The 21139-nt window shown below is 38.9% G+C and overlaps 1 protein-coding gene across 2 annotated transcripts in view; it reads right to left on the minus strand.

Annotated features, from left to right (window-relative positions):
• The window catches only part of DNAJC3 (DnaJ heat shock protein family (Hsp40) member C3), a 61801-nt gene extending 49487 nt beyond the window's left edge, over window positions 1–12314 (minus strand). The window contains exon 1 of one of the 2 annotated variants that reach the window (XM_081047051.1): window positions 12056–12314. In XM_081047051.1, coding sequence (XP_080903177.1) covers window positions 12056–12137 — 82 coding nt within the window. In that variant the 5' untranslated portion in view covers window positions 12138–12314. The remainder of the gene's footprint in view (window positions 1–12055) is intronic. The other variant, XM_081047052.1, reaches the window with a different exon arrangement.
• Window positions 12315–21139: the final 8825 nt, after the last annotated feature.

Raw genomic sequence — 21139 nt, forward strand, 5'->3', positions numbered from 1 at the left:
GTGAAAAGGCTGAAGAGGGAAACCTACATTCCAAACACAAAGAACACATCTAAATGCCCAGTAGTTAGAAAATTAATGAGGTTTTCAGAGAAATTAAAGGCCAGTATTTCAGTGAGCTGCGCTCTCCATCGTGATTTAATTATTCTGGAGTGGGTCACTTTAAGTGCGAGGTGATTACAGTAAATGGCCAGAAGGGGAGAGGGAAACCAATACCGTATCTGTGACAATAATCCAGCCAACATTATGATGACTTGACTGTGGAGTAGCAGCCATGCAGAGAAAACAGACTGCTTAGAGAATGTGAGAGAGAAAACTACACGTGGATGTGTCCTGGTCTGGACACAATGGTCAAGTGGAGAAACAGCAGGAGTCCAGGAAGATACTCAGCAACTATTGGAGCAACTGAATGCCTATTTCATCTAGTAATACAAGCAAGCATGCTGAATAAAATTCAGTTTATCTCGCTATTTACCCTACTAAACAAAGTAAGTTTTTTGGCTTTTGGTATTCCTAGTCTGCAGTTTCTGTATAGTGTCTTTTTACCTTCGCTGCCTGTTGGAACCATCCATACAAAAAAGGAAGGGAAAAAAATGAGGGAGAGAAGGAGGACATCTTAACTTGATAGCCTCAAAAACTTAGGGTCCTGCAGAGCCCTATTTGTTTTAGGCAACAATGTAAGGATGGCTAACCTATTTAAGAGTGTGTGGGTAACATCTGGAGAAATTAGTTGGGGGTTTTCAATGGGCTGGGAAAGCATTCTTTTTAGCATTTAAAATGAGGACACAGGCTCCTGCTCTGTGAAAATTCACTGTGCAATACAGATTGAGAAACTGGTCATATTTATATAGTGAGGGTCACCTGTAGTTCCATCTAACCCCATACCACATCCAGAAGCATAATCCACTTTTCATAACAAAGATTATGGAAACTAATGTGTTTCATTTAACAAATGTTAACGAATATATATTATATGTAAAACTGGCGAAGTCAGAGGGGTAGTAGATGGGGGGAAGGGGGTTATCACTGTGTGAGGGATATATATAATAAATGTGTAACTCATTAAAAAAAATCCCTTCAATGAAGAGAAAACTGGCTGATAAAAATAACCTCTTACACTAAAAAAAAAAAAAAAAAAAGTTTTGAAGAAAGTGGACCACAGGGACTCAATCAGGACAGCCAACCGAGTACAGGAGCTGACCTTCCCACGTGCTTACATTCTAGACATAGTGGAAGTTATTTAAAAAAGACAAATGCATATAACCTTGCCAGAAAAAAAAAAAACTTGAGGGCCTTCAGAAAAACAGAAATTTTAGAAAAACACTCAAAACACAAAAAGGACAGGATTGAACTGGTGGGCAAAATGACATCCAAGCACCCTCCCAGGAGAAGCATGCCATAGAGGTGGCTGCAATTCTCTGTGTGCTCCAAACTCTGATACAGGGGACAGGGAGGGGCCCGCGGGAGGTTCCAACCTCCAGCCTGGCAATCAGCCCTCTCTCACAATCAGCATTCAAAGACTGGCATTGGGCAATTCTGAAATACAAAGATGATCACAAAATCAATCTTAAAACTGACACCAAATAAGAGAATTACAGGGGGAAAGTTAGTGGTGCAAATAGAAAAAAAATTGTAAAAATGAATATAATTGACATTCTTACAAATTTAAAACGATGCAACGTCCACCAAAAAAAAAAAAAAAAAAAAGATGTATCTATGCACTGGCTGCTCTAGCAATGGGCAAAAAGATAAACAAGATCATTTCTAAGTGCCATGCAAACTGTCTTGTGCTATATAGACAAAGGGGTCATTATCCCTGAGAAGATAATGTTTGAGTTAAAACATAGGGGTATGGGGGGATTCTGAATGACCAGAAGCCTCCAGCATACCAAAATATGACCAAGCAAGGAGTACAAAACAAGTGCAAAGGGCTTAGGCAGAACCAAGCTCAACTTCAAGGAATTGAAAGGAGGCTCCACTCGGCATGTTAAGAAGGACAGAGGATGCAGACAAGATGGATCACATTGGGCTTCCAGGCCATGGTAAGAAATTGTGATTTTATTTCTAAGTGCAAAAGGAAATCATTAGAATGGGTTTTTGCAAGAAATTGACTACATGATTTACATTTTAGAAACATCTTTTAAGCTGCAGTGTGGAAAAGAGATTAGAGGCAGGTAAGAATGAAAAGAACTAAGGATATCAAGTTGCATTACAGTATCTACTGATTTCATTTATGTTTTAAAAAGAAGACATATGTATTGCTGAATTGTCTAACTTTTTCCAGTAAGAATGTATTCATGTACTACTGATGTTATAAAAATTTAACAGACTGAGGAACGTGTTTTGTTAAAAGATGTTGCTGATCAAATAATCACTTGCAATCTAAAACTCTTGAAGAATATTTGCAAACACTATAGATATATATTTTACAATTAAGCAGCCAATTAAGTCAGGAAAGAAAAGCAAAATAAACCTGCCTCAAACGTTTGTGTTAAACTTTAGTTCAGAGGTATAGCATTATAATCAGGTAGATACTGCTGAAAATATAGGTGATAAGTGATATAGATTCTAAAATTTTAAAGTCCTTATTTTTTATAGGTATTAAAATATTTATGAATAAAATGATAGCAACTATGTTTCAAAATAATCCACAGGTATAGATGAAATAAGATCAGTCATGAATTGGTAATTGTTGAAACTGGGAGAATGGTACATGGGGGTTCTTTAAACCACTGCCCACTTTTGTAAATGTGTGAAAATTTTCCATAATAAAGTTTCTTATTAAGTCACTTTAAGGAATTAAGGATGGGGAAATTAAAACAGTTAAAGAGAATTCATTTTCATTTTTAAAGGTAATTTGTAATATAAACTATATATATCCATAAACATTTAGTTTCTAATGAAAAAAAAAAAGATTGTGCATCACTCATGTAGAGAGAAACGTGTACAGAAACCATGGTAAAGTTATAACTACAGAATGAAAAGGGGACCAAATAAGAAAGGTGAATGTACTGAGTGTGGGCTGTGGCATGATCCAGCCTGTTACAGTAGACAATTAATTTCAGGGTCATGTGTGTTCTCAACGTGGAGTGCGGGGGAGTCTTCAAAATAGCATGAAGATTGCAAACATTTCCCTATTACATTTTCTCAAAGACATCAGATCAATGTACTGAATAGAGAGTTCCAGATTGCTTGAGGAGGGTAGAAATATGGGTGTTGGATAAATCCTTAGTCAAAATGCTTTCCTTATCCAACCATGAAAATATACATGAAAGATGTAACAAAGAAGGAATTAAGAACCTACTGTGTGCTGGATACTTTCAGCGTCTTTCACTTATTTTTCACAACCCTAGAAGGTAAACATTTCTCATACTTTTATAACTGAGAAAACTGTGGCTCAAGGAGGCTACCCATTCTGCCTGAAGACTCACAGTAACTGTCAAGACAAGATTCAATTCCAAAGCCCAGCTTTTCAGCGCAGGACATGATCCTTTTCCCCATATCAACCAGGCTAAGCTTTCCTCAGTTACCAAACCGTGCATGATTCACTCACTCAAGCCATCATTTCACGTAACCTTTCAGCCACAATCATTTCCAACCTCACAAGTTGAACCTGAAGTCGAGTGGGAGGCAAAAATGCATAAGCAAAGTTCTTTGAACTGCTATGTCAAGTTATGTTGGGCCAGACATTCTTCAACAAGAGTCGTGCACTTTCCTGCTTGGACAGTGCTTGGAAGGAACCAGAACTCGTTGCCCTCCCCCCGCCCTGGTGCCCTCAGAGGACCCGTCCTAAAGCGCTGGCAAAGATGACCGCCTACCCCACAGGTGCGCCAGAACTACCAGCAGGACTCAGAGGCCGCCATCAACCCCACATCAACTTGGAGCTGCATGCCTCCTATATCTACCTGTCCGTGTCTTACAACGTTCACCCTGATAGTTAAGTGAGGACCAATGACAAAGCAAGTTTGAATAAAAATACACTGAACTGGAAAGCCAAAGTATCTCTTTTCAATCATCCCGACCTAAAAAGTGGTTTAGTCTACACAGCCAAACTGAAAAGAAATGGCTGAGTAGTTACGTACAATCTGGACAATGATACCTGAACAATGCACTAAAATCTTCCTAAAAAAACTAGGAAAATAAAATCTACTGTAACCAGATTTGCTCAATTTCAATAGATATTATCTGTCTTTGCTTCAACTAACTGTGAAGGCACAAGGAATTTCAACTTGGAAAACAAGTTTAGAAGAGTATGCAAAAAACAGCTCAAATAGTCAACTTTGCTCATCATTTAAAAAAATGTTTATTGCACATCCACTTCATTTCAACATGTTTTAGTTGCAGAGACAAGAGCTCTTTCCATACACCTTATATTGTAGAGTGGACAGACAAGAAAAATAAATGAGATCACTCAGACAGTATTAAGTTTTATGAAGAAAATACAAGAAGCTAAAAGGAGAGTGTTAACTGAAGGGGAGAGTGCTTTTTACATAGTGTGTCAAGGCAGGCTTCTCTGAAACGTAAATGCTCATTTGAAGATCTCAGAAGAGCTTCCCGGACTGTGGGAACAGAAAGAATAAAGACCCTTAGAAATGAGCTTGGCATGTTGTGAAAGCACAGTGATGGACGGGAAGATTAAGATGAAAAGACATGTAAGTAAATAGGAGTCATATATGCAAGGCTTTGCTGTATTAGTGGAGTAATGTGTTGAGGAGAGAACAAAAGATAGAAATAGAGACTACCAACAACTCTCTAAAGTTCTGCTGTCCAGAGAAGCAAAGATACAGTTCAGTAGCTAAAGAGACACGTGACATCAAAGAACAGTTTAAGATGGAAACACTACAGCACGTTGCAATGCTCATGTCAACTGTCCAGTAGTGAGGAAGAAAGTGATGACACAGGATGGAAACGGTAATTGTGGGAGCAATATTTTCAAAAGATGAGAGGAAATGAAATCCAGGGATTAAGTGTAGGAATTGGATTTTGCCAGGAACAGAGGAGATGCTTTATCCATTTAAATAGAAGAAAACTAGCAGAGTCATGCTGCGGACTTTCCTAAAATCTCTCAAGGTTCACAAAACCCAGACAAGCGGTATCTGGCTTTGGCATGTCTTGTACCTCTGGCTGAGCAGCCCTCAGCCCAACACTAGTGACAGGCTGTCTTAGACACAGCTTAGCCTCTCAAGACACTTCCAAGGCCAGCACGGGCAGTGGCTATTTGTGGACTGCTTTGTGGATCATGCAGTGGCCCCAGGCAGGGCACAGGCTGCAGCCAAACTAGTCATGCAGCAGGTCCCTTCCCTGTGGCCAGCTTCAGACAGAGACGAAGCATCACCCCACCAAGGACAACACACTCAAAGGGTGGACTGGGCAGGCACCAGAGCTCCGCTAAAGCAGATCCCGCTCTGTCGGACCAGCCTCTGCACCACAGCTCCTCCCCCGTAGTCACAGCAGGTCCTCACAACCAATCAGCCCAAGGGCCCATCCCTCCTACTGATGTGCCAACAGCAACCAAGGCTCAACTACAACAGGAGGGCGCACACAGCCACACAAGGACACACCTGGAGCACCCAGCTCTGGTGACCAGGGAGACTGCGCCACTGAGTCCCACAGCACACCTACTACATAAGGCCACTCTACTAAGACTGGGAAGCACAGCAGCCCTATCTAATACATAGAAACAATCACAGGGAGGCAGCCAAAATGGGGAAACAGAAACATGTCCCAAATAAAGGAACAGAACAAAGCTCCAAAAAAAAAATTTAAAAAATGGAGACAAACAATCTACCAGATGCAGTTTCAAACACTGGTTATAAGAACACTCAGTGATCTCAGGGAGAACTTCAACAAAGAGATAGGAAACATAGAAATGAAGATAGAAAATATGAAAAAGAACCAGTCAGAAATAAAGACTACAATAATATAAATGAAGAATGCATTACAGGGAATCAATAGATTAGATGCTGCAGAGGATCAAATCAGAGATTTAGAAGATAAGGTAGCAGAAAACACCAAATCAGAACAGCAAAAAGAAAAAATGAGGAGAGTTTAAGGGGCCTCTGGGACATTAATCATATCAACGTTCATATCATAGGTATAACAGAAGGAGAAGAGAGAGAGCAAGAAATTGAGAACCTGTTTGAAGAATTAATTACCGAAAACTTCCCTAACCTGGCAAACGAAATAGACATAACAAGTCCAGGAAGCAAAAAGAGTCCAAAACAAGGTGAACTCAAAGACACACATCAAGACACATCATAATTACAACAGCAAAGGTTAAAGACAAAGAGAATCCTAAAAGCAGCAAGAGAAAGGCAACTAGTTACTTACAAGGGCAATCCCGTAAGATGGTCTGCTGATGTCTCAACAGAAACTTTGAAGGCCAGAAGGGATTGGCAAGAAATATTCAATGTGATGAAAAGCAAAGGCCTACAACCAAATTTACTCTACCCAGCAAGGCTACCATTTAAAATTGAAGGACAGAAAAAAAGCTTCCCAGACAAGAAAAAGCTAAAGATGTTCATCACCACCAAACCAGTATTACAAGAAATCTTAAAGGGACTTCTTTAAGATAGAGAAAAAGAGACAAAAAATTATGAGTAATAAAATGGCAATAACTACATATCTATCAACAATTACATTCAATGTAAATGGATTAAATGTTCCAATCAAAAGATAGGGTGAATGAATGGATAAAAAAAGCAAGACCCTTACATAGGCTGCCTATAAGGGACTCACTTCAGATCAAAAGACACACACAGACTGAAAGTAAAGAGATGGGAAAAAGATGTTTCATGAAAATGGAAACGAAAAAAACCAAAAAGCTGAGGTAGCAATCCTTACACAAGACAAAATAGACTTTAAAACAAAAGCTATAACAAGAGGCAAAGAAGGACTCACTTCTGGGTATTTATCCGAAGAAAACCCAAAATGCTGCTTCGAGGGGATGTGCTCATCGATATGTTCTTGCAGCATTGTTTACAATGGCCAAGATGGGGAAGCAGCCTGGGTGTCCATCGGTGGAAGAATGGATAAAGAGGAGGTGGTACATATATACATGAAATATTGAAATGAAATATTGCTCGGCCATGGAAGGGAATGGGTTCTGGCCATGTGCGATGGCATGGATGGACCTGGAGGATATTGTGCTTAGTGTAGTATGTCAGACAAATGCAGTGTGATTTCGCTTATATGTGGATGGAATCTAAAGAACTAAAGAAACTAAACAGAAACAAACTCAGTGATACAGAGACTATTTTGATGGTTGGCAGATGGGAGGAGTTTGGCAATGGGTTAAAAAAGGGAGAGATCAAGAAGTACAAATTGATTGTTACACAGTAGTTATCAGGACGTAGGGTAGAGCATGAGGAATATAGTCAATAATATTGTTATAACTATGTATGATGTCAGATGGGTACTAGATTTATCGGGGTGATAAATGTCAGGGGAGTTGTTGAGCAGGGTGAAAAAGGTGACTGGATTAAGAAATACAAATTGGTAGTTACAAAATAGTCATGGGGATGTGAACTACAGCATATAGCCAATAATATGGTAATAATATAGTTCTAGGTGAATACTAACCTAGTCAAGGGGATCACTTATATAAATGTCTAACCATTATACTATACACCTGAAATTAATATAAAATAATACTGAATGTCAACTGTAATTGAAAAGTTTAAAGGGGGAGGAAAAAAGTGAAAGGGAATAGAGGTTCAAATCTCCAGGTATAAAACAAGTAAGTCATGGGGATGGAATGTACAGCATAGGGTCAATAAAACTGTGATAACGTGGTGCGGTGTCAGACGGTTGCTAGACTTATCATGGTGATCACTTCTTTAGATATATAAATGTTGAATAAGTATGGTACACACCTGAAGTTAATATAATATTGTATGTTAGCTATATTCTAATAAAAATCTTTTTTAAAAAAGTAGCAGAGTAGGTACACATACAGGTAAGCTAGTGAATTTAATGGTAGAAAGAAAACTGCCCTGTGATGTCTTTCATTTTCTCAATAAAGACAAGGTCTAAAAGCATGAGGTAAAGAAAGGAAGAAAAAGGGGACTTAAGGAATAGGAGATTTAACATAAGAAAAAACGCTTTGAGATACAGGTTTTCAAAAATAGACACACTAGGGAATTGTAGTAATGTTGGCAGTATTAAGTGTGCATTTGAAATTGAGATTATATATTTAAAATGCGATCAGTCAGCAAGGTTATCTCCATTTTTCTCCATCCATGTTCAGCTCTAAGATACAACAAATAAATTGGCCAATTTGGATTAAATGGTGTTGAATTTTGCCAAGTGAGTAAAACAAAAAAATACAGAGGCAAAGAAATTAAAGGATGTTTGTAATGGAGTGACTACAAGATGGACCACTAAATCTAAACTGAGAAAGAAGGGAAAAGGACATGGATACTTCACAAAGCATGTCTTATACCCCGCAGTGGTCTGTAAACTCAAGGACAAAAACCGTGAGTTCCATACTATGTGCACCTCACCAAAGAGAGCTACAGTGAAGTTCTTTGCTGACTGACTAAGTGGGTATCCCTCACTTTTTCCAGAACTCCAAATGACACAAACTCATCAGAATTTTTTTTAAGCAGTTTTCTGAAGATCTTGAAAGAAAAATAAATCTATGGTTGAAATGTTTTAGTTCTCTAAAGAGCAGCTGACTGGGTTCCCATGATATTTCCAGATAAACAAAGATTAACTGCTGGACATTAATCAGTGGAAAACTATGGCACTAGAAAGTGAACTTAACCACAATTAATTCACTTCATATTTTAAAATAAAGCCTAATTACTACAGGGCATCCCGTCTTAGAACAACTCCCTCTACCCACAGAATTAAAACGACTGCATTTCCAGGCACTTGCTCAGCAATGCTAACTAGTCAAGTGAACTGGAACTCTGACACTACCGCTAACTACAGCCTATCTCATTACAAGAATTTAATATAATTCTAGAAGTCATCTATCTGCTAGAACACTTAGTTTATATAAATTATTGAAAGTCATTCATTTTCCCTGCTTTATTCTTCCATATTTAAATAATGTCAAGAAAATCCTAGAAAAGGCAAAATATACTTTTAGTACTTTAGGTTCAGATAAAAATTATCACTATCTTTTATATTTTTAGATGTTCAACTATTCTTTTCCCTATAGCCAGGTTTAGTCAGGTCAGTTCAGTGAAATAAAGAAAAAAACTGAGTCCAGGTAGCATGTTTAGGAAGAAAAAGATAAAAAAAAGGTTTGGTTCCCATGTTGTGTTCCTACTCAGGCCACCAAATAGAACAAACCATTAGCAAAGAATTAAAATAGCTTCATTATCTGTAACATGAGAATATTAAAGTAGATACTACCAAAGTTTTCTTTCTGCTCCAAAAATTCTATTCTTAATCTAGTGCTTTGGACTTCCCTCTTTCAAAGGCCTTTTTGAAAGGGGGTGCTAAAAGATTTAACCTTTCAAGCCGTAAACCTATTACATATTTTTTTTCTCTGTGTTACAATTAATAGAAAAACATAGAAAAAAAAAACAAAGATGAGTATTTTTCAATCAGAAAAAAACTAGGCGAAATAAGCTAATTATTGGTGACACTCTCCATAGTATGCAACACTTTGTTTCACATTCACTCTTCTTACACCCATTCTGCTTTATTTCTTCTTTCTCTAAGCCTCAGGCCTCGTGGTGGAATCCTGCAGACCTGAATGCCTCCAGGAGGACTTGGAGGTTACTATTCCCAGACTTGGAACTTGTGTGGGAAAACAGGAGCTAACTGCTTACTAATGAACTTCAAAGGTTCTGTCTTTATCTTTCTTTAGCATCCCATCATCAGAATTAATGTCTAGTACATAACAGACACCTAACTTAACTTCTCTATATAACTTATGTGATTCTCATCAGCTATTTCTTTTTGAAATGCATACTTTCAGGTCCCACCTAGACCTACTGAATCAGAAACTCTAGCAGTCGGGCCCTGCAACCTATTTTTAAAAGCCCTCCAGTAGGGTGAGACCCTGATGCACACTCAAGTTTCAGAACCACTGTATCAAACAATGCCAGGAAATCACCTTTCTGTTCATTACTGCTGGTAGCCAACAAGCAAAAAAATGCTGATTCTCAGCTGCCACCACATACAAATGATTGGGTCCACATGATGCTATCAACCACTTCTGTCTCCAGCCTGCACACAAGATGAACTTTACAGTCAAATAAAGTTCAACAGAAGACTCTTAGAGTGAACAGCTATGTGACCTTATACAAATTAATTAAACTCTGGGAGTCTCAGTTCCCTCATCTGTAAAGTAAGAATAAAATCACATACCTCCATGAATAAGAAAGAGATCGCTTGAGAAAGGTGCCCGGCACACAGCAATCTTCAATAAATTTAAGATCTTTTTCCTTTCTTCCCTACCACTTGTACCACGTCCCTGCTACATTAGTCAATGCTCCTAAAGAAGACAGCAAGCGCTCTGGCACTCCTGAGAAATGTCACCAATGCCTCCTATCCACAAATGCTCTCTAGTGAGGGTTTTCTTATGGAAAATACTGCAGGACAGAAATGAAGTGTTACGGGCCTACAGAATCATATACAGAACATTAAGTCTAAAAAAAGGTAGTCCAAAAGCTAGGAGTAAAAGCAAATCACACAAAAGTATGCACCTTTGTAACTTACAAAAATAAAATGGCTTTAAACAGAACATAGGCAACTTTCTCTTAAGCGGCCAAAATAAATGATTAGATAGGTCCAGTAAGACATAAATGCTACATTTGGGGAGAAAGGGATTTGGCCGTTGGAAAATGCAAGAGAACTGAAATACTATTAATGTAGTCCACGCATTCAAATTCAAATTTCCTAGATTTTCTGGGGCAGCCTCACTGTCAAATTCTCTGTCCCAATGTTGCCACCATACATGTTCTGATTTTCGGTTCAAGAAAAATATGGTCACTAGGGGAAGCAAAAAAAAACCACCACCAACAACAAAGAGAAAAAGAAAACCCACAACCATGAATGAGGCCTAAAAACTGTCGAGTATTACCTTTTTTAAGTTTAGAATTCTACCAGAAACAATTTCCACTTCAGCTCCTCACGCCATTATTCTCATATTGAAATGTTTAATTTTACTTTCTTGACAACTAGCCCTTTTCAGGGGGATGAAAATAGATCAGTGCACGTGATATGTTATCATACACTATTACTCCACACAGTAACCGAGCTAGGAGCGTTAGTTCAACAGGCACTTTCAGCTTTAACACGTACCCCTCCCTCCGACGTCTCAGATGGGACTGTCCCCTACTTAGGCTCTGATGTTCCAGTAGCCAACAGTCCAATCTGTGGGACTTCAGTGAAATGGAAACGTTCCTACCTCCTTAAGGGGACCTTTATTCGGGGAAACTCGGAAAAGAAAAGCCAACCCTAAAAGGAATGGCATTGGGCTGAGAGTTGTAAAACTACAAACGCATCCTTGCCCTCTGGGAGCTTGAATTCATGCACCAACCTAACAACTTCTACACAAGACGCAGGGCATAATAATGCGATGGTTACTCACTTGTACCAGTCACCTCAATCCCCTACTTCTCGCGGCCAGACACACTTTCTCCGCCCCCCCCCACGCTTCCCGAACTCCGAAGCGCAAAAAGCCTCGCCTCTGGCCACCTTTACCGCCTCCCCCCAGCACCACCGACCAACAGCGTCCCCAGCCGCCCAGAAAGGGTCCCAAGCGAGGCGGACCCCACGGCTGCCCGGCTCCGCGCCCAGGCCACTCCAGAAGTCGCGGCCCGGTGCCCCGTCCCCTCGCCTCCCTCGGAGCCCCCCGCCCCGGCTCCCGGGCCCCGTGCCCGCCGGTCCCCGCACTTCTTCCGGAAACAAACCCGGAACCGGGTGCCGGCCCCCCGCCCAGGGGCGAGCTCAGGTCCAGGCCCGGCCGCGGAGTCCCCAGCTCCCGCCCCAGCGCCCGGGCTGCCCCAAGACACGCGCCCGGGCGCTGGCGGGGAAGCGCCGGGGGGCCTTACGCCGGAGCCGGCTCCTCCCGCCGGGGCAGAGCAGGACTCACCTTCGTACTGCAGGTCGACCAGTACCAACAAGAAGGGGAACACCGAGCCCAGTCGGCTGGTCACAGAGCTGGCGGTCACCATGTCCGAGGGCACGCCGGTGAGAAACAAGGGTGCGGGACCCAGCAGCCCCGGCTGGCACTCACGTTGCAGCGCGCCCGCCCGTCGTCGGCCTCCTTTCAGGCCTAAGCAGCAGCTGGCGCCCAGCAGGGGAAGGCAGCGGTGGGCGGGGCCCGGACGACGCTACGCCCCAACTTCTGCTGCCGTCCAATCGCATTTTACCTGGCCGCTAGCCCACTGGGCTCGCCGGGGTCGTGGTTTGCGCTGATAGGCTGCGGAGGCCACCGCCCCGCCCCGTCTCTGATAGGATAACGTGGAAGCACGAGACGAAACTGCGTCCGCCTGTCTTGAAGCTGTCAGGGTTCTCCAAACTGCCGCGGCGGGCCAGAGGGAGGCGGCCCGGGAGGGGGGGAGGGAGGCGGCCCGGGAGGGGGGGAGGGAGGCGGCCCGGGAGGGGGGGAGGGAGGCGGCCCGGGAGGGGGGGAGGGAGGCGGCCCGGGAGGGGCGGGCGAGTCCGCATGCGCAGGCCCAGACAGCCTTTTTGGGTCGGTCCTGGAGCGGAAGGTTAGCGAGACGGAGGTTGCCCGCAATCCGAGGTTTTGCGGTGTGCTGTTTGCAGAGCAAGGTGAAGTGGCTGCGTCCGGAATGAGAAGGCGAAACCTCGTGCCAGGAAGCCTGAGTGTAGCTTGAAAGCGCCTAGAATTGAGGTCTCAGAATGGACGGGGAAACACGACGAATTAAGAGCCTGCTACCTCCCGCTGAGCTGATGGGAACAAATACGGACCGAACGGAAGACGCTCGAGAAGCAGGAGAAGCTGGGGCTCACTAAGGTAGGGTGCGCTGATGGAGGCCGAAGGACTTCGGGGACGACCACAGAGAAGTACATTAGTGACCTAAGGCACTAAATGAGAGTGGCTTGGAAGCCTGGGAACTCCTCCCCACCCCACCCCACCCCACCCCGACTGTCCAGCAGACCAGCGTGCCCGGAAAAGGGCAGAATCCAAAAAGATTCTGTAACGAAGAAACCAGGCAGACGCAGCAGCGGAGAGCAAGTGGCTCTTGAAAATGCAGCCAACGTCAACTGTAAGAGAGAACAAAAAAACCTGTTAGAACTAATCTTGCATCTTGTCCTCATCAGAGGAAACTCAACAAAAGAGATAAGAACTTGAACAAGATAAAGTTCAAGTTACTCGATTTGGCATTATGTTTGTTCACAGCCACTTCCTCTGGTGTCCCCAACACAACCCATCACGCACACTATACACCAGTGATGTTTTTCAGGGGGTAAAACACGTATGTTTTTCTGTGTTAAGCATTGTCAAGTGCAGACTTAGTCCCAATAAGTATGTATTTGCTACCTTGATGTTACTTCACACTTTAGAAGAACTCGTAAATTATAAATAGTATAGTGAATTAGTGATTTCCTGAAGATCTACTAAGCTAATAAAAGCAGAAAGGCTACTAATTCCAAAGAGAACTAATGCAAAGGACTGGTTTCAAGAAGAAAAAAAAAAAAACCTGAATCACTCATGAGTTGTGTAAAGCAGTATAATATAATGTGAAGTGCAGAGGATTCAGATACAAGAAATGTAATCCCATTCCATGGCTATTAATCTAAATTATCTTCATCTGTAAAGTGGATATGATCCTGACTGCCTCAAAGGTTTGTTTTGAGGTCTCGTGAAGTGTGTAAAGAGTCTTGCAAATTAAAATGTTGTACAGATGTTGCTTATACTTCTAACAATAACAGAATAATGAAGAAAGTCACCTGGAAATTCCTTGGGGTTTTTTTTGTTTGTTTTTTTTAATTTACCTTTTCCCTGTTGACATCACAGATAGTGTTAGTGGAAAAATGGCAGGAAAAATGACAAGTAGTGAAGGCATCATCCAAATGATGTACTGTGATCAAGGCATTCATCAAAATGCTGAGCCTAGTGAAGAAAGAGTTTTGTAAACAAGTAATACTAGAGACCGTGAATCATCACCCAGATGCTGCCTGTGATTCTGGTCTTAAGAAAAAAAAAAGCAGAACTAAAGTTCTAAGAATGGAAATTAAAAATGATTAAGAAATGATAGATTTTGTGTTACAGGAAATAAAAATAACAAGGGTTTTCAATGTTGAGTGGTTTTAATTCATTAATCCAATTACATAACCATGAATCCTGAAATCTTAAAAGGAAGCTTCACAAAGTTTCCCTTGAAAGATATAATTTTACAACAAAGAGGGAACATGAGACAGCAGTTAAGATATAATGCTAAAATTATCTTTATAAAATACTTGGGAATGTTTCCTTCAATGTTCATCTGGGCGTGCTTTTCACCTAATCACCCTTAACCAATAAAACCAAAGTAACCCAGTGACTAGGAAAAGTTATGAATATTGTTTATGATTGTCAGCATGTATTTCTGCAATCCTTTTTAAAATTAAAAGTAAACACTCAACTGTAATTGATACTACCTATTATAATAGCAAAAGACTTAAAACTATGGTAGAATATTTAAATAAATTGTAATATATCCAACCTAGAAATATTATATAATTTATAATATATAAAAATAGTATATACTGATCAGTGTTTATTGACCAGGAAAAATAATGTTGGCAGAGAGTAGTAGACAGAACTAGTAAACAGTAGTAGACAGTAGTAGTAGACTCTAATAAAACACATTTAAGAGACAATGGAGATAAGATTTTCTGATGGATTAGCTACGGGGAAAAATGTTCAGAAGCAAGAATGATATTTATAAATACCTATTTGCACCAAATTAAAAATAAAATAGCATTATAATTAATATAACGAATGCTGCAATATACATCCTTCTACACTTCTTTAAGAACTTGTGCTTTTATTTTTTAAATTAATTTCTAAAAATGGGATTACTTCATGAAAGAATGCACACATTTAAAATTTTAAGATATATTGTCAGATTTTCCCTAAAAGAGTATTTTATAGTTCAACAGCTACTTATGTCCCCACATACTCACCATCACTAGGTATAATTGATTTTCATAGTTTTTGCCAATCTGATGAGTAAAAAAATTACTCTCCTATGTCAAGTTTACTACTTGTTTCCAGGGATCTGAGGATTTTGATCAAACTTCGTGTCCTCACGTAAAATTTGGTTTTAAAATCGTGTCTTTTATGTTGTTTTGTTGGTTTCTGGCCACAACATTCCAGCCTCTGCTTCATCATATCACTTTTTCTCACTTTTGACAATCTTGCTTCCCTCTTATAAGGATCTCTGTAATTAATTATTAAGGGCCCATCTGGATAATCCAGGATATTCATTCCCTCAAAATCCTCAGTTTAATCACACCTGTAAAATCCCTTTTGACATAAAAGATAACATTGGCAGGGGATCAGAATGTAGATACCTTCAGGTGACTACTATTCAACTTAACACGATATACCACCCCTGTCAGGATGTAGAACTTAATTTCCCTCCCTGATTGTGGCCTGCAGTTAATGACTCAAAGAATAGAGTGTGGAGAGAGGGAAGAGGAGTAACTTTCCAGTGGAGAAACCTGCAAACACTACCTTGACCAGGTGGTCAAGATTAATATTACCAATGCTAAGTCAGGTTGATCCCGTGTATGCCCTGATATGATGTGATGAGAAGGGCACTTCTCCTTTTTGGTATTCTTTCCAAAAACCTATAGCCCAGTCTAAACATGAAAACTATCACATAATCCAAAACTGAGGGACATTCTATAAAATACCTGATCAGTACTCCTCAAAACTGTCAAAATCATGAAAAACAAGGAAAGGCTAAGAAACAACAGATCAGAGGAAATTAAGGAGATGATGACAATGAAATGTGCTGTCTTAACCTGGATCCTGGAATTGAAAATGGATATTACTGGGGATACAATTAAAATCTTAGTAGAGTCTCAAGTTTAGTTAATAGTAATGTACCACTGTTATAGTGGTAATTTTGACAACTGTACCCTGGTTATATGAGATTTTTAACAGTAGAAGAAAATAAATGAAGTTCATTCAGGACTTCTCTGTACTATCCTTGCAACTTAAAATAATTGGGAAGGGCTTGAGTATTTTTAAATTAACTGCAATGGCTGTCTTTTGTGTGTTTGTGTCAAAATTAGTTTTTCTGCATCTAAACTTTCTTACCTCCTTGCAAAAGGAAGAGAATTAGCACTTTTCAGAGATAATTTCTTAGTTGTCTAAAACCAGCTCCTCTCTTCCTTTTTTAATTTTTTTCTGATTTCCCTCTTTTATCCCTGCTTAGGAAATTGTAGATTACTTGATTTAAAAAAAAAAATCTGTTATGTATGCGCTCAGAATATTCTAGTCCAGATAATCTCTCAAAATGTCTACAGGAAAGAAAAAGTTGATAAACCACTTTTTTTTAATGTCAACAAGTGCATGAAAATAATAGCCTGTTATAATAATATGAGATAGAAATTTTGAAGCATGACTTAAAGATTATTTAATATTTGGTTCTGAAATACAAGATTTAAAATGGCATTTTAAAAGGTTTATGTAGTATTTCTGATAAATTGAATCTTTGGATGAGGTTAATAATGAGTTAATAATATTGATTTGAAGATAGCTCTGTGTCCACTCCATGCTCATTGCAGCATTATTTACAATAGCCAAGATATGAAAACAACATGATTGTCCATTGGTTGATGAATAGATTAAGAAACTGTGATATATACAGAGGGTGCCAAAAAAATGTATACACATTTTAAGAAAGGAAAAAACTATTAAAATTGCAATACTCAATATATACAAATAGCAGAAAATGAATACAAGTCACGTTTGACTTCGGCAATTACAAGAGGTGCTCAAACATCAGTGTCCAGACAATTTTGATTATGGCAAACTATTGCTTGAGCAACATTGACCAAAGTGTCTACTTGTATACATCTTTTGGGCATCCCTGGTATATATAAGGTGTGATCAAACAATAAAGTGAATGTTTAAAATATATATATATATTACAGTAAAAGACACATTGCCATTAATCCCCCTCAAAATACTCTCCCTCACTTTCAACACACTCATCCCATTGTTCTTGCCACTTTTTGAAGCAGTTCTGGAAGTCCTGTTTGGTGAGTGTCTTTAGTTGTGCTGTCACGGCAGCCTTTATGTCCTGAATTGATTCAAAATGTTCACGGTCATTTTGACTTTGGGGATGAGCCAGAAGTCACACAGTGCCAGATCCGGTGAATAAGGTAGACGAGGATATACCGTAATGTATTTATTTGACAGAAATTGCCATACTAGAAGCGATGTGTGACATGGAGCGTTGTCATGATGGAGGATGAAACCATTTGCCCATCTCTCAAGTCGGCACACTTTAAAACACACCTTATCTCAACTGTAGTGCACACTCGACTGACTGCACCAAACAAGTTGAAACTTGTCACACACTGTTACTAAGTTTGACATGCCACTTCCTGTATTGAAGATCCCTGCCTTTCCATTGGATAGCAGCAGCATTCACCCTATTTTTGTGATCACAATGGAAAGACTCCTTGTCACACATCGCTTCTGTTACAGTAATTTCTACCAAAAACATTAAGTGTGTCCTCATCCACCTTATTCACCAGATCTGGTACCATGCAACTTCTGGCTCTTCCCCAAAGTCAAAATGACCATGAAAGGTAAATGTTTTCAATTGATTCAGGATATCAAGGCAGCCATGACAGTGCAACCAAAGACACTCACGAAGGAGGACTTCCAGAACTGCTTCAGAAAGTGGCAAGAACGATAGAACAAGTGTGTCCAAAGCAAGGGGGTGTATTTTGAGAGCATTAATGGCAATGTGTCTTTTACTGTTATAACTTTTTTTTATTTAAACATTCACCATATTGCTTGATCACACCTTGTGTGTGTGTGTGTATATATATATATATGATGAATTATAACGGAATATCATTCAGCCATCAAAAAAAATGATATCTTGCCATTTACACCAACATAGATGGACCCTGAGGTATTATGCTAACTGAAATAAGCCAGACACAGAAAGACAAATACTGTATGATCTCTCTTGTGTGTGGAATCTAAAAAACTGATCTCATAGATACAGAGAAAAAATTGGTGGTTGCCAGAAGCAGGGGCTTGGGGGAGGGGGATGGATGAAGTGAGTAAAAATGTACAAACTTCCAGTTATAAGATAAATAAGTCCTGGGTGTGTACTATACAGCATGACTATAATTAACAATATTGTGTTGTATACAGTTGATCCTTGAACAGCAGGGGTTTGAACTGCATGGGTACACTTACACACAGATTGTTTTTAATAAATACTTACAGTACTGTAAATGTATTTTTCTTATGATTAATGTTTTATTCTCTCTAGCTTAAGAGAGTAGATCTTAAAAGTTCTTATCACAAGAAAATAAGTTGTAGTGGTGATCATTTCACAGTATATACATATATCAAATCATTATCTGTATACCTAAAACTAATACAATGTTATATGTCAATAACATCTCAATAAAAAAGAGACAGCTCCATGTTCTGTTTTTATTATATAACATTAATGATAATACAATCTTGTATTTTGCATACAATGGGTAAATTCTTCAAAACTTAAACTTTCTAAATTTCTAAATTAGCAAAGTGAAATTATAATAGTGTCTTTTAAAAGGTTTCTTATGAATTTCCTATAATAACACAAATCATAAGGGCTTAATTATTATTTTCCAGATTTTAACATCTAAATCCAAATATATGAAATAATTGCATTAAATGTAAATTTTATAAGCACAATAATTAGAAGATAGTGTCAAAGTGGATAATAAAAAAACATGAATCAACTATAAGCTGTCTAGAAGGTAGGATGAACCTGACGTTATGGTTAATTGATTTCAACAAGGATACCAAGACAATTCATTTAGGGAAAGGTAGTCACTTAAACAAATGGTGCTGGAACAACCAGACATCCACATGCAAAACAATGAAGTTGGACCATTTCTTTAGACCATACACAAAAATAACTCAAATTGGATCATAGATCTAAATGTCAAATCTAAAACTATAAAACTCCTAGAAGAAAACAGGAGTAGACCTTTATAATCTTGGGTTAATCAAAACCATCTAAGAAACAATACCAAAAGCACAAGCACAGAGAAAAAACTAGATACAGTGTATTTCATAAAAATATTAGAATTTTTGTGTTTCAAAGGACACCATCAAAAAAATTAAAAGACAATAAACAAAATGGGAGAAAAAAATTACAAACCATATATTTAATAAGGGGCTTGTATCCAGAGTATATAAAGAACTCTTACAACTCGAGACTAAAAAGACCACATAACTGAAAAAAATGGGCAAAGAATGTGAATAGGTATTTTTCCGAAGAAGGCACAAATGATCGATAAGTGCCTGAAAAGATGCTCCACATCATTAGCCATTAGGGAAATGCAAGTCAAAACCACAACGAGATACCACTTCATACCCACTAGGATGGCTATAAGCAAGAGGAGCAATAGCAAGAGTAGGTGAGACTATGGAGTAATGGAAACTCTCACACATTACTATTGGAAATGTAAAATAATGCAGCCACTTTAGAAACAGTTAATTATCAAAACATTAAACATAGAGTTAATCATATGACACAGCAATTCCACTCCTAGGTATATAGGTAAGAGCATTAAGAACATGTTGAAACAAAAACCTGTACACAAATGTTCCTAGCTATTACATGGTCATAATAGTCAAAGAGTGGAAACAGTCCTGGTGTCTGTCAACAAGAGACTGGGTAAACTGTGCTAGATCCATATGATGGAATAGTATTTAGCTATTTAAAAAAGAATGAAGTATTCCACCTCAGGGATACTGTGGATACCTGATCATGGCATTGTACATCAGAAGCTAAACATTAATGAATGCCAACTATAATTTCATATATATAATGTGATGGTTCAGTGTGAGGTCGGAGGGATAGTGGATGGGGGGAGGGGGGTTCACAGTATGAGGGATATAAATGATGAACGTCTAAGTATTACCTTGTCTTGTACACCTGAAACTAATAAATAAATTAATTAATTAAGAGACAAAAAAAAAATAAAAAAAAAAATAAAAAAAAAAGAATGAAGTACTGATACGTGCTACAACATGGATAAACCATGAAAAAAATTATGCTAATGAAAGAAGCTGGTCACAAAAGGCCACAGCTTGTATACTTCCTTTATGTGAAATGACGAGCATAGGTAAATCCACACAAGTAGAAAGATTAGTGGTAGCCTGGGGCTGGGAGTAAGGAGAAATAGTAACTACTAATGGGTATAGGGTTTCTTTTTGGGGTAATGCAAATATTTTAAAATTAGGTAATGATTATGATTGCACATACCTGTGAATACACTAAAAATCATTGAATCATACTTTAATTGGGTGAATTATATCTTATATGAAATATAACACAATAAAGTTGTTTTATACAAAAAAATAAAGGGATGGAAAACTATCATGCAGACACGAATCAACAGAAAACTGGAGTAGGTATTTAAAGTAGTCGAACCTATAAATACAGAAAGCAGAATGGTGGTTGCCAGGTTACTTGGGGGAAGAGATATAGGGAATTGTTGTTCAATGGGTATAGAGTTTCAGTTTTACATGATGAAAAAGTTTTAGAGATTTGTTGCACAACAATGTGAATATACTTAACACTACTGAACTGTACAGGTAAAAATGGTTAAGATGGTAAATTTTGTTATGCATTTTTTAACCACAATTTAAAAAATATCTCAGCACAGCTGCCTAAAATCACATCAAAGGAAGGAAGGAAAGAAGGAAGGAAAGCAAGGAGGGAGCAAGGGAGGTGGAAGGAAGCTGGAGTGACAGATTAGTATCAGACAAAGTAGAATTCAAATAAAAGAAAATTAGCAGTGATAAAGACAGACATTACATAATGATAAAAGATCAATTCTCCAAGACCTAACAATCCTAAATAAGGTGAACCTAACAACAGAGCTTCAAAATACATGAAGCAAAGCTGCCAGAACTGAAAAGATAAAGAGACAAATTCATAATTTTAGTTGGAGTTTTCAA

This window comes from Rhinolophus hipposideros, assembly GCF_964194185.1.
Source record: "Rhinolophus hipposideros genome assembly, chromosome: 4".
Classification (NCBI taxonomy): Eukaryota; Metazoa; Chordata; class Mammalia; order Chiroptera; family Rhinolophidae; genus Rhinolophus; species Rhinolophus hipposideros.